Source organism: Anoplopoma fimbria, chromosome 4, assembly GCF_027596085.1.
Source record: "Anoplopoma fimbria isolate UVic2021 breed Golden Eagle Sablefish chromosome 4, Afim_UVic_2022, whole genome shotgun sequence".
NCBI lineage: Eukaryota > Metazoa > Chordata > Actinopteri > Perciformes > Anoplopomatidae > Anoplopoma > Anoplopoma fimbria.
The window spans coordinates 20,069,885-20,083,483 of record NC_072452.1 but is presented as its reverse complement, the minus strand read 5'-3'; the positions used below and the strand labels follow the sequence as shown (position 1 = coordinate 20,083,483).

Genomic DNA, 13,599 nt, shown 5'->3' with positions numbered 1-13,599 from the left:
AGAGAGAGAGAGAGAGAGAGAGTAGAAGAATGGGAGTAAAAGGAGGTAAGAGGGAGGACAAAGAGAGACAAATCTGAGAGAGTAGGTGACCTGGTGCAGGACGGAGACAATGGGCAAGCAACCAGGAAGAGCGACGCTTCGAAGCAAATTTTACATAATGGCCAATCAATGGAATTACAATTTCCAGGTCCGTCAGGTGATACCAATGGGGTCCAAAATACTTTTCCCCATAGATTTATACTGGGAAAGAAATGTCTTTAAATGAGCAGATACTTTCTTTAATAAATGTAAATAAAGTTCCCAGTACGAACATTTGAATAGTCCTTTTTTTTTATTTTTATCAATAGGTCCTAAAAGTCTTAAAATGCACTCATAGCCAAATCCGGAGTTATCTTCCTTCCTCCGTTTAAGGGAATGTGCCCGAGTTCGAGGCTGGTCCGATAGGAGGCGGTTAAAGGAAACGCTCTTACTCTATAGGCCTCATGGATGTTGAGGATGGCTAGAAGATCTGGGTAATTTTATCAGAATTTGACACTTGGAGGTTGAACTTTTTAATGCTTCATGTGTCACTGAGCAACATTCATAGGAATGAATGGGGCACCACTGTTTGTACTTATGGTAAAATCAAAGTTTTAATTGATGTACTTATTTTGTTGATGTTTTTCATGCTAAATGCTTCAAATGTTATGCTGTGTTTAAAATCAATCAATCTGTGATTATATATTGTTTCCTGTCTTTGCACTTCTTTTGAGGTTTGAGTTTCTACATACAGCAGATCAACACTTCTTGATCCCGACAGTGTTTTGGATTTAATCGTGACATCTCAACCTGTTAGGACAAAACTTCCATCGTCATTCTTTTTTTTTTTTTCGTTGACGTCTTCAGCCTGAAGTCAGGAAAAAACAGAAGCTTTATTCTTTTCATTCTCCGTGTCTCCGTCCTGTCCATCGTCTTTCCTTCTCTTTGCTTGATGTGAAACGAGGCAGAACGAGAGGATGTGGGACAGACAGCCGTGAAATGGGGGCCATGGCCTCCTAAGAAGAGTGCGATTCCTTTCACATCTGTCTGAGATGTGTGTGTGTGTGTGTGAATGGAAAAATAACCAATGTTTTCCTGTCCTGTCTTGTTGCATTTGCAGAAAAAATGCAGCACATATATCTCTGTGTATGTGTGTTTGTCTCAACTGGACGCAACAACAAGACGGAAAAACGCTTTTGAAACTTGATTCCATTCTTTCTCCCCTCCTGTTTGTAACTCCACAATCCCCCCCATGCTCTTTCATATGGACACACACACACACACACACACACACACACACACACACACACACACACACACACACACACACACACACACACACACACACACACACACACACACACACACACACACACCAGCATGTTTACATCTCAGATCTCCACAGTGCCACCCTGATTTCCGGAGAAACAGCTTTGTCTACCTCCCTGTACGGGCGGCATGTTTCTACAACTGGAGGACCAACATGAACTGAACAGATCTGATGCAGAGCAGCATGAAATGAGTGTGATAGCGAAAACAGAAAAAAATGGAAACATTTGCACTCATTCTCAATTCTGTTAGAACTTTCTCGAACCATTAACAAACCACTTTTGTCAAACTTTCATCACTGGTTCCAGAAGTTATGCCTTTAAAAGTTGTATTTTTGAGGCGTCCCTGAGTGCTACTGGTGCAAAGATGCAAGATGAATGCCTTATGAACAATTCTTGCAGCACCATTGGCCTGTTCTTTTCTTTAAAAAAAAATGTCTACAACAAGAAAAATGAATAAATATGTGAAATACATGACTCATAACAAAATAAATAAGCTACAAACATTGAATTCACTGTATTAGAAAACCTTCAGCAGTCAGATAAAAAACAGTTGGAGTGTGGTCTGTCAGTATCATAAATAACAACACATAAATTTAAGAATACTTGTATCTTAGAATAAAACAAAGGTGAGGAGGATGTCTATTAAGTATATTTTATAGAGGCAGAAGAAGAAAATAGCAAAGGGGGAAATACAGGAGAGAAACTTTTTACTCAGGATTGGATTCAAGGCCAGTAAAGGCAACACTATAGTTTAAGAAGATGGAGGCCAAACCACTTAATTACTTATTTTTCATGTTCTGTAAATCATGATTGAGACCCCCCAAAAAATCCCCCCCCCGTGAGGCCTCAAACCCTCAACTGAACACCAACTGAGCGGTTCCTGAAAACCAGCGAGCTGCAGCTCCAGGTTCACTCCATGCATTTTTCTGCCATTAGCGAGAAAGCGCTGTGTGTGTAACATGAGCGGAAGAATTTTGCAGTAAAAACACTAAATCCGCATCACACACACACACACACGCACGCACGCATGCACACCCACATTCAGAAAAATACAGCAAGACAGGCACAGCTGCCCTGTATTTGTAAGAAGGTGGGTGAAGGGAGAGAATGGGTTATTTGAGATTTTTTAGGCACTGTGCAATTACACACACTCATACATTTCTCTCTGTGTGTGTGTGTGTGTGTGTGTGTGTGTGTGTGTGTGTGTGTGTGTGTGTGTGTGTGTGTGTGTGTGTGTGTGTATGACTCATACCAATTAGCCTGAAAACCTTGGCCACCTCTACATCCTCTCCAGACGAGGCACCAGATATCTAAATTAAAAACTGCGTAACTTGAGAACACAAAAACAAAGGAGGTATCGGGACGGAGGAACTGAGGGATAAAGAGATGATGTTGGTCTGCAACCTGATCTGATGCGTTTTTTGGCCCAAAGACAGCTGCAAGTCTCACACATGCAGTGCAGTTAAACGGAGAGAGAATAAACCCGAATGAAGGAGTGTGATTTTCTGCTTGAACTGGATGCAAAAGCAGAGTGGAGCAACAATTTCAAATCATTTAGTCGGCATGTAACATCTAATTGAATTGTTATGACACACAGGACTGAGCCGTGTGATGTCAGGATGTCAGGCTGTATTAAGTGATAATTGATTTTAGTTGAGTTTAGCAGTTTTCGTGGACTATGCCTGGCATAAATCCGCAGAGTTTAATTCAAGAAAATGCAGAACAGAATCATTTTTCCAAGAACAATCCTCCTCCAAGTCCTGTTTTGTGTATATTTTCCATTTGTCAAGCTTCATCTCGTGCTTCCATTTTTCTCATTTCAACACTCATTATGTATCCGCTGCTTGACGAACATAAATCACGCACGAGCTCATTTATTCAAACATTTAGTGTGTCTATGTTTAATATCTTTCTCTGCTTCTCTTTTCCTTCTTTGTTCTGCAATTACAGCCAGATGTCAGCTGCTACGACCGAGCTCTTAAATCAGCACAAATCATCACACCAGTCACATATGAATGGACCTACCCAAAAACAGTTGTTGATGAACTTTTTCATTAAAACTCAAAACCGCATTTTTACGTGCGTTTCACGTGCGCTAAAAACACATAAACTCACACACACACACACACACACACACACAACGCCAAACCGCTTCCTTCCGTCTTTTTTTACGCACGACTTCCAAACTCCAGACACGCTCCCATTGTCACCACATCTGGTTTGAACTATACATTTTCTATCATTCACTCTTTTTGGATGAGGGGAAACAATTTCGGGATTTCATACAAGAAACTACGAAAGACAAACACACAAAGAAGACGAAGAAAGAGAGAGAGAGTGGGAGGAAGTAATGAGAGCTCTGCTGGCGTTCAGTTTTTTGAAGGACATTGAGGTTTGTCAGAACAAAAAATAGCTCTCCCAGTTTCACTTTACTGGTGGTCCCATAAATCTGCATTCAACTACGCATACATAGCCCTCAGATAAACAAGCACACACACACACACGCACACGCACACACACACACACACACGCACAAGCACACAAACACTATTTACTCATGCAAACATTTGCCAACCTACATACAATAAAAGAGCAAATCTTTTAATTTCCCCCGCCAACAAAAGCCTGCCTTCACAAAAAAATAAAAACGCCTCCCCATCACTTCGCTGGGCAGCGGTACAGTGGATGTTTTATGGCAATCAAATGCTATTACGGCCGGGAAAAAAGGGGGAAACTGTGAAAATATTGATACAAATTAAAGCGTGGCCAGAGAAAAATGAGCCGGCCGAACCAGGAAGGAGGAATGAGATTGAGTGTTAATAGGAAAAGGGTGTTAAAAATGCTTTGGGTTAGAAATTGAAGAGGGAAGGACAATAAGACGCAGGTGTGGGCTCATTACTGTGAAGCGTAGCGGCCATAGAATAATTACCAAAGGACCACACAGGAGAGGAGAGGAGATGAAGGCAGGGAGGAGGAGGAGGTGGAGGAGAGAGATGGGAGGAGGAGGCAAAGCAAAGCAGCAGAGGGAGAAACAGCGAAGAGAAAACAAAAGCAGCAGATGAACAACACAGCTTTGAACATCATTGCCTATGCAGATTGTTCCAGCTATGAAAACACCGCCATCCACGCTAACTGCCTCTCTGAGGAGATGCCGTGCCACGATTCCTGGATTGAATTACAGGGAGGGGTGGGGGTCTTTGAAGGTTAACCTGGTGGAGCACAAAGTATCTCCCGGTATCATTTGTGCAATTTGCAGGAAAATGTAGTGATGTATAGATTCTTATTCTTGTCCAGCACGTGAACTTTTCTGTGGCCAACGTTATCTTGTCCGCATAAAATGGCTCTCAAATAATTCAATTTATGATTTTTCTGATGCCAATTTTGACCGGTACTTGTTGCTGTCCCTTCCAAAATAAAAGCTATTTTCTACAGTTTTAAGTAAACCATTTAACACTTTCAGTGTTTTTATCAAAACTGGTTCCTAAGTTCATTCCTGGACTTGGAAACAGCAGTTCACAGCTCAAAGTCACATCAGTGTTTATTTAGTATCTGATGTGGTCAACGTAGTCGATCGTATCGGACAATCTTCCTCAGTAGATCGAGTTTGTCCGGTAGTCATGGAGCTGTAGACTTCAAAGTGGCAATCCTTAAGATTTCAGTCTTAGTTATTTGGACGACACACAAACAGAAAATGTTGCTTAAAACTAAACAGAAAACTGGGTGCAGCAAAACATACTGTACAGCCAATAATTAGCCTTTTTCCATCATTCTGTGATCAACCGTGATGTAATTTCGTGCTGCCCACGGCATAAGGATGATATCTTATAAAAGGTCTCATAAAAAAGTTAACTTTCAACAATTAAAATGACATATGATATGTTTAGGAAGATAAGGTGTCATATGATTGAACTGTCCGGAGCAGCTACTACATTGTTTACTCAACTAAACACCTTTACTACGACTACATTTAATAAACTGTTTTAAATTTACATTATCTATGTGTGTTTGGGTGACATTACTGCAGGTTGTCATAAGTCAAAGAATAAATCTGAATGAAAATATTATATGTTTTGCATGGTAAGGTACTGATTCTCAGTGTCCAATGAGAACTCAAATGATAAAATCCTGCTTTGCTCATGTGTGTTCACCCGACCCATTGTTCCTGAGGCATCTGTGTGCGCGCATACATGAAAGTGAATGAAAGGGACGGTGAATGAGCGTGAGCGAACGAGGGAGGGAGAGGGAGAGAGAGAGAGAGAGCGGCAGCAGCTGTCTGCCTGGATGACCTCAACGGCAGCTGCTGCCCCCCCGCCCTGCTGGCCTCTGTATGCCAGTTCGCCTTTGAAGTCCGGGTCAAGACCGATACAGCTCTGGATCACATACCGATAATGATTACTGGAGAATAAAAGCGCATCATTCACCGCCAATATAGAGCACTAACTAGGATAGAAAATGTGTTCATGCAAATACAATCGAAATGCAAAACTTGACAAAAACAGAAAATGTTTCTTTCAGGGGTGATTCATTAATGTTGTTTAAGCAACAATCATTTTATACTGTAGATATTATAAGGAGAAAACCACTGTAGACTCCATTTAATAACTGTAGGTTTGTTAATTGGTCTGGACTCTAATGTCACAAATCATTAACTATGAGTTAAAAGTTGTATTAACCAAATACACTAAATATCGGCCGGTGATATCTGTATCGGAGCATTTCACTCAAGGCCGTCTTTGAAGTGCCGACGGCGTCCAGACAGAGGGATGCTTTAGTCGGACTCTCTGGAACGCTGGAACCTGACACACACACACACACACACACACACACACACACACACACACACACACACACACACACACACACACACACACACACACACACACACACACACACACACACACACACATAGTGGACCGTGTGGCATGTAGACAAACACATGGAATGATGCACACACACATGTAGGGGCTTGGAGACACTGCAGCACATTTACACACACTGACTGTTGTGTGTAAATGTCCCAGTCCAAGTATTTTGTTTACATGAATAGGAGTTGAGAGAAGCAGCTATTTGAGTCCCAGTATAGATAGAAACACACCTGTATTGGAGCAGGAAGGTCGTCAGAGTCCATAGGGTCACAGACCAAAGCCACAGACCAATGAACCCCACTTTTATGATTTTTGAAGCATTTATGCAAACGCCAGAAGTAAAATGCTAACGTTAGGCTATAAAGGAACTACATCACAGTCACATGACTTCACGTCACCACCACTAAGCTAAAGGCGAACAAGTGTTTGCCGTGATAACGTTTGGTCGTCTCATTTAGCCACTTGTTATCAACTTTTTTTAAGACACGCAAAAGCTTCAAAACAAGAGGGATATTTACTGACGTGTTTTATGTCTTAGAACTAAATGCTTGTGTTAAACACAGACCTTGTTTCAGGCATCTACACAAAAACCCAATCAAAGACCCATTGACTTCGACTTGAGCATTGTATACACACCTAGAGATACTGACAACTGACTCAGCTTTCTGGATGCGAAGTTGGAAAATGATAATGTGGAAAAAAAAAAGATAACAATGATTTCTTTATAGAGTCATAAAAATTGAGACACACAGACTTGACATTTCATACTTCACTGACACAATGTCCTGCACACAAACAAAAGCATCTTCTGTAACAAATGCCTCGTTCATAATCATACAGGTACGCACAAACGCAACAATGTGGTCTCACACACACACACACACACACACACACACACACACACACACACACACACACACACACACACACACACACACACACACACACACACACACACACACACACACACAGCATGAAAGATCAGACAAAAGCTGTGCTTCATTGTCTTGAGAACCACACAGACTTGACTTCAGTATAATGGCCCCACCAACCTAACCGGGCTAATCATATCCTAGAAACTCACTCAGCAGAGTCAAAGGAAGCAAGAGAGCACGTAAAAAGTAAAGAAAAATCAAGACTGAAGTATCATGTGCGATGAAGGAGAGAAGATGTGAGGACAGTAGACCAAATGGAAACTAAATGAATGGGAAGAAAGCAAGAGGATGTTGAGAGAAATAAAAGAGCAAAGTCTTGTGCTTCTGTCATCAAACAAACACACACATAAACACAACCCCACACTGCTTCAACAAAAGACTCTAGCGCTCCTCCAAATGAAGAACTACGTGTGACAGATGTAGATTTAGTCAGTGATTTAGTAAGATTTACTTAGTGTTCTTAGTTGATTTATGTCAGGTTTGTTTGAAAAATGTCATACAGCACTAACAATAACTCTGGGAAAAATAAATGTTCTCAGATTCTCAATTTAATCCAAATGTATTCTCCCATCACTCCTTACCTATAACGATGAGCGTGTAGTTGATGTTCACGCTGCCAAACCCGTTGATGGCCTTACAGATGTAGGTCCCCGCGTCCTCGGTCTCCACCTCTTTGATGCGCAGCCCGTTCTGCAGCACCCTGAAGCGCGTCCAGCCACTGTGGATGTTGCGTCCGTCTTTGGTCCACATGATGAGCGGCGGGGGGTCGCCCTCCACGGGGCACGGCAGCTTCATGGTGCGACCCAGGCGGATGCTCTGTCTGTGGGCCACCCGCTCCGACACCCTGGGTGGACCTTAAGCAGGGGAGAAAAAAGGGAGAGGAATTGAGATTATGAAATACATAAAGATCTCCTTCATCAGACAACACAAGGCTTAAGAAATCAGATTACAGAAAGTGTAAACAACCAGGTTACTTAGTGAAGGCAAACCTTCTAATGTCACGTTTCACATTTGCTTCTTTCTAGCAGCAGAAAGATCTAGTTTTTAGAACTGGGGATCACCAACCAGTTACTGTAGTATAATTAGTGTCCACACTGTTTGATTGCAGGGTCAAATCTTTCCCTTATTATGAATACTGATCCACATTGGCAGAGCTACAATATCTTCCTACTTAGATCTATGATCCACTGATACCAGTCTGTATAAAGGACAAAACCTGTGAAATGTCAATGCTTGTCAAAGTTCCCAGAACCCAAATTGACCTCTTTAAATATCTCGTTTTTACTGTTCAACAGTCCAAAATTCCCAAATCTTGCATTCAAAATAATTTATGACAGAGAAAAGCAGAAAATCCTAAATTTGGAGGAGCTGCAACCAGAGAATGATTAGTATTCAACACTTTTCTAGCTTTGAAAAGGTTTTTTTTAATCAATAAAATCGATATTTTGCAAAATGGTTGATATGTTTCATTTTCATAGTTCTCACTGAAACTGCATTGAAAGCCTTAATGCACTGTGCAAAATGTTTTAGTAGCATTGGTTTGCATGGGTGATTGCATCTCACCAGCCCATAGGTGTTTTGAGGGATGGAGGCATTTTGAAAGAATTAGGCGTGTTACCAGCTTTAGGATCAAGGTTCGGATGCCTATTCTTCATCTCCACATTTGAATCTCCACACTCTCATTTTCACCGCTAGTCTCAGAACCACAGAAAGCTCCAAATATGGCATCTAACACACAGGAATTATCCTCTGACCTTTAAGAAGTGTATAATGGCTCGGCTTAAACATTGACATTTTATCACAGACAACAATAGAGTCCTCAGGGAGCAAACACAAAGCCAAGCTAATATCAACCGAGATGTCGTGTCGAGACATAAAATCAGGCGTGACCTTGACCGCTCAGTAGCCGCTCTACTGTGAAACTGCACACTAGAAAAACAGAGGGAGGTGAGGGAGCCGGCTGATTGACTGGGAAAAGGTGGGAGGAAATTGCTGGGAGAAGTGGGGGTGAGGGAGAGAAAGAGAGGAAGGAAGGAAAGGTAAGAAGAGAAGAAGGGAGGGAATGAGGGAGAAAGGAATTTTAAGGGAGTAAGTCTGAGGAGAGAAAGGAGATGAAATATGGCCGAATAGAGGAGCAGTACAAAGAAAGACAAACAGGAAGAGAGAGAGATGGAAGCAGGAGGAGGTGTAGGAGTTAGCAAGGGTCAGTGCATAGTGTACATCGCTTCTCATCACTCCTCCTGGCTTAAAACAATACCCTCCAAATATAGCAGTAAAAACACATGATAGGACACCATGAAGCAAACAAAGTGTCCTAGCTGACTACAAAAGCCAATTGTATGGAAAACCATCAGAAAACAACCCGCTTCAGGTCATGTCGGGTCGTGTTGGAAAGAAGAAGGAAGGACAAAGGCTGGTTTGTTTTGAACAATGTTCCTGATAAAGGCTTATCTAGAAGAATACGTAAGGTCTGATAAAGATGTATAAACAACTGAGGTGAGTTTAGTTTATGCCCCCTTTTGCCCTTTTGTCTTTCTTATCACGGGGAGCTACAGCCTGCTGCCTTTTAGTTTGCCCTTGTGAAAAAAGGGGTTTATAAACAGTTGTAGATTTGTACTATTTAGTTTTGTTTTTTTTATCAGTTTTTTGTTTGTTGCTGACTAAATCTGTTTTGAGAGGTGGATGAATGGGTCAAATTCCACACTTTTACTGAGTTGACCGGGGTTTGTGTCCCGTGTAAAGCAAACAGTCAGTGTTTTTATACTTATTATTTTCATTTTTAGGATGTATAAAGCTCCACAATCTGCTGATCGCACACCGTAAGCATCAACTTAAGCAAAATAGCTGAATAAGCCCGTTTAAAGTAACATATTTGGACGTTTCTAGAATTTCAATGCAAGGATAGCGGCGATCAAAGCCACCACATTTTCAGAAACCAATGGTTGACGTCACGTAGACTACGTCCACATTTGATACAGTCTATTCAGACAGGTGTTGAGTTAAAAATTGGACAAAATGGTAATGAGTTGCAATCACATTATCCTTTATTTTTTTGCAATTCTTTAAGAGGAACTCCGTTAAATGAGTAACAATAACCACCGTGGCTTCACAGAAACGTGAGGCTTCCTTCCTAAAGGGGTCTCAAACTTCCAGGAAAAAAGACTTCACATCATCGGCCGGCTGTCAACTGTCAGCGAAACAAAACAAGGACCTTGATTTATTCCTCAAATGTGCAGCTGTAGATGTGGGAGACGAATAAGGTGAAGTGGAGTCGTATCTACATGAGGCTGATTATTAAAAAAAGGAGAAACGCTTTCTGTCATGACTGGCTGCTGTTTTAACAGGAGAGCAGGAGGTGGACACAATGATGGATGGGTGGAGGTGAAATGTGTGAAATAGACATTAGTTACACAGAGGCATTCACAGGAGCCTCTCCTCCTCCTCCTCCTCCTCCCCTCCATCCTCCATCCTCCTCACTCCTGGACGGGGAATGTGTTAGTCGGGCTGCATGGCTTTCTCATCAGGGGCCCGACAGCTCACTCCTTCTCCTTTTTTATACTCCACCTCTTTTTCTTACTCTCTCTCTAGCTTCCTATATTCTGTTTATTTTTTACATCCTTCTCTCTAAGTCCTGTTTCTTTCGTTCTCTGGCCCCTTTGTCCCACTTTCACAATCTTTTCCTTTCTCTAAATACTGTGTCCCTTCAATGTTCATATTTCTTTCTTTTCCTATATTTATTTTGTCTTCTCTTTTCTTCTTCCAACAGATTGTAATCTCATTCCCCTGAACTCTCACTACTCCCCTGCTACCTCTCTCTTTCTTTCTCTTTCTTACCCTTAACCCCTCGCTTCCCATTACTACCTCCACTACTCCCCTGTCATCACTCTTTACCGCTCTCTCTATTTTGCTCTCTTACTCCCTGCTCTTCTCTTTCATCACACTCATTCACACCATCCTCTCCACTCAGTGCAGTTTCTCCTTCTTCCTCTCTTGTGTGATTTAATGGCCTCCTGCCTTTTTCGGATCTGCGCGCTCACACATCGCTTCCACAGTTTCTTCCCCAGAGGGTCGCAGGAGCAGGACCTCCAACTGAACCTCTCAACTTTCGACAGTTAACCTCTCCTGCATTTACCTCCCCCTTTTTATTCCTCTGCTCCCTTTTCCCCCGTGAAGGGAACACAGACCAGCCGCCTCCTCTCCTCGCTCCCTCCTTACCCCTCCTCATCATCATCGTCCTCCTCCTCCTCCTCAACGGTCGATGACCGAAGTCAAGTCTTTTTAAATCTGTCTCCAGGGGTGAAACTGAAGAGAGTAAAAAATCTTTCCTTCTCTTTCACGAGACACAAGGTCAGCGTGTGTGTGCGTGTGTGTCTTTACATGTGTGGGTCATTTTTAGCACATATGCGCTGCTGAATTTTTTTGCGACACATTTAGTCAATTAAAGTTAATAACAGTCTTTATATCTTTGTTCTTTAGCCTCTTTGTCTGTTCATAAACTGTTTAGGAAGCCTGTTTCTTTATGTTTGTGTGTCTGCGTGTGTGTCTGGGGGAGAAAAGAAAAAATGCAGGCCTTAAAACTTTGGTCTGTTTAGTCCATTTAGGGCTTTACGATGCTCCCTTGCCTGCAACTGGCTCCTCAAGACAATCTAAAGCACCTTAAAGATTGTTTGTCGGCCTCCAGACACACAAAAAACAGACGCCATGCACACTCTCCCTCTCTTTCCCCTTACATCCAGGGACTGTGTAGGTAGGTTAGGCGTGCACGTCTGGTATTTTGCAGCCAAACGATGGGAAAACAAAGCCCAGGTCAGAGACACGCTACTCCCACAGAGGCAGAGCCTTCCAACTCAGAGCTGCACATCCTCTACAAGGATGGTAGATGAAGGCCAAATAAAGCAGAGCAGAAATCAGTTCATACATTCTGTTCTTGTACGGGCTACTCCCCAAAAACAACTGCAAATGCACTGCTTAAAGATCCGTTAAAGGGGAAGTTTGACTTTTGGTGAAATATGCTTATTCCTGAGAGTTTATCACTGGATTGATACTACTATCTAACCATATCTGTCTGTTTAATATGAAGCTGAGCCTGAAGACGCTGCCCCCCAAATATTGATAATGTATCATGAAAAAAAAGTTTCTATCATGGATTTTGTAACTCGTATCATTATTATCTAACTTAGTTATATAACCCTGCTCTCGGTTTTGGAACTATAATATTTGGTGACTTTGGAGGATGCAAAGAGGATATGTAATGTTAGTTAGCTGTGGGCTACAACTCGAGTGCCGTTTTTCAAATTGGCACAACTAAAAGTAAGCCATCCTGTTTGCATTGTATTCATGGCTGTACAGGAAAATTATGATTTGATAACTTTGATACTGAAGAAACTTGACCATTCTCAGCCAAGTTCTGGAGCTATATGAAACATCTTTTGCCTATAATCTCTAAACAGATTCATGAACATCTGAGATAATGACCTGGGAAGTGTACTTTAATTAAATACAAATTAGTACCATGTATGTTTGTTAAGATTTTGACTCCAAGAAGTAAAACGATTTTCCACTCGAATTCACCTCATGCAGTTTCTTTCTGGCTTTGTCTTATCTAGAATATTCTACAGTCATTGGTTCTGGTTTTAGTCTTCGCACTCAAGAGAAAACAGACTGTTTTTCTTGTTTTCGCCAACAAGTACAACAAGTAAACCTTTACATTTTTACACGCTAACATTAGCAGATAATGTAACACAGTGGAGTTGAGCATTAACTCAGTTTGAGTATGTTTTCTTTGGCTCTCCTACATACTTCCTTGACATTCTTTGCCAGCTAATGTCTGAGCACAGTGCTGTTTGTTTAAATCAGACTCGCTAATGATTTTCACAGACATTTCCATGAGTCGAATTTTCTTGGATGAAAAATAATCAACGACATAACTGGCTGACAAAGTAGGATTTGTTAAGTCTTTTACATGAGAAGGAGAACTATTGGCGCTTAAACTCTCCGTTTGCCATGGAAGCAAAGCATCGAAATATTTTGTCATTTTGTCTGAAGCGCTGAAAAAATACTTGCTAATTTAGGCAATTTTTTTGGGTTGCATATTTTGGCAGCGTGCGACGGCCGGGACTGCCCTTTATGTTTTGGTTTTGGATCAAGAGTTCGCTTTTTGAATGCCCTTAACGTTCCACTGGTCTTAGAGTCAGATGGGTCTGCAGAGTCCAACACAACGTTGTTGTTGGCAGGGAGGCGAGTCTGGAGCGAGAGGGGAGAGCCGAGGAATGCTTTTGAAGGAGGGCACTGAACAGCGGGACGCAACGTTGATGTACAGTACTGCGCAAGGTAGAGGTGTGTCTTTGTGTATGTGTGTGTGTATGTGTATGTGTATGCACGCTGAGATATGAAAGACTGGCGCACCGAGAGACAACTGTATCCTCAAGAGGTCTTCATTATTATCGAATC

General features: G+C 41.8%; 1 protein-coding gene across 1 annotated transcript in view; it reads right to left on the bottom strand.

Moving 5' to 3' along the window:
• The window catches only part of fgfrl1a (fibroblast growth factor receptor like 1a), a 65,895-nt gene that overhangs the window by 34,668 nt on the left and 17,628 nt on the right, over positions 1-13,599 (bottom strand). Inside the window, exon 2 of the mRNA XM_054597445.1 lies at positions 7,731-8,003. Coding sequence (XP_054453420.1) covers positions 7,731-8,003 — 273 coding nt within the window. The remainder of the gene's footprint in view (positions 1-7,730; positions 8,004-13,599) is intronic.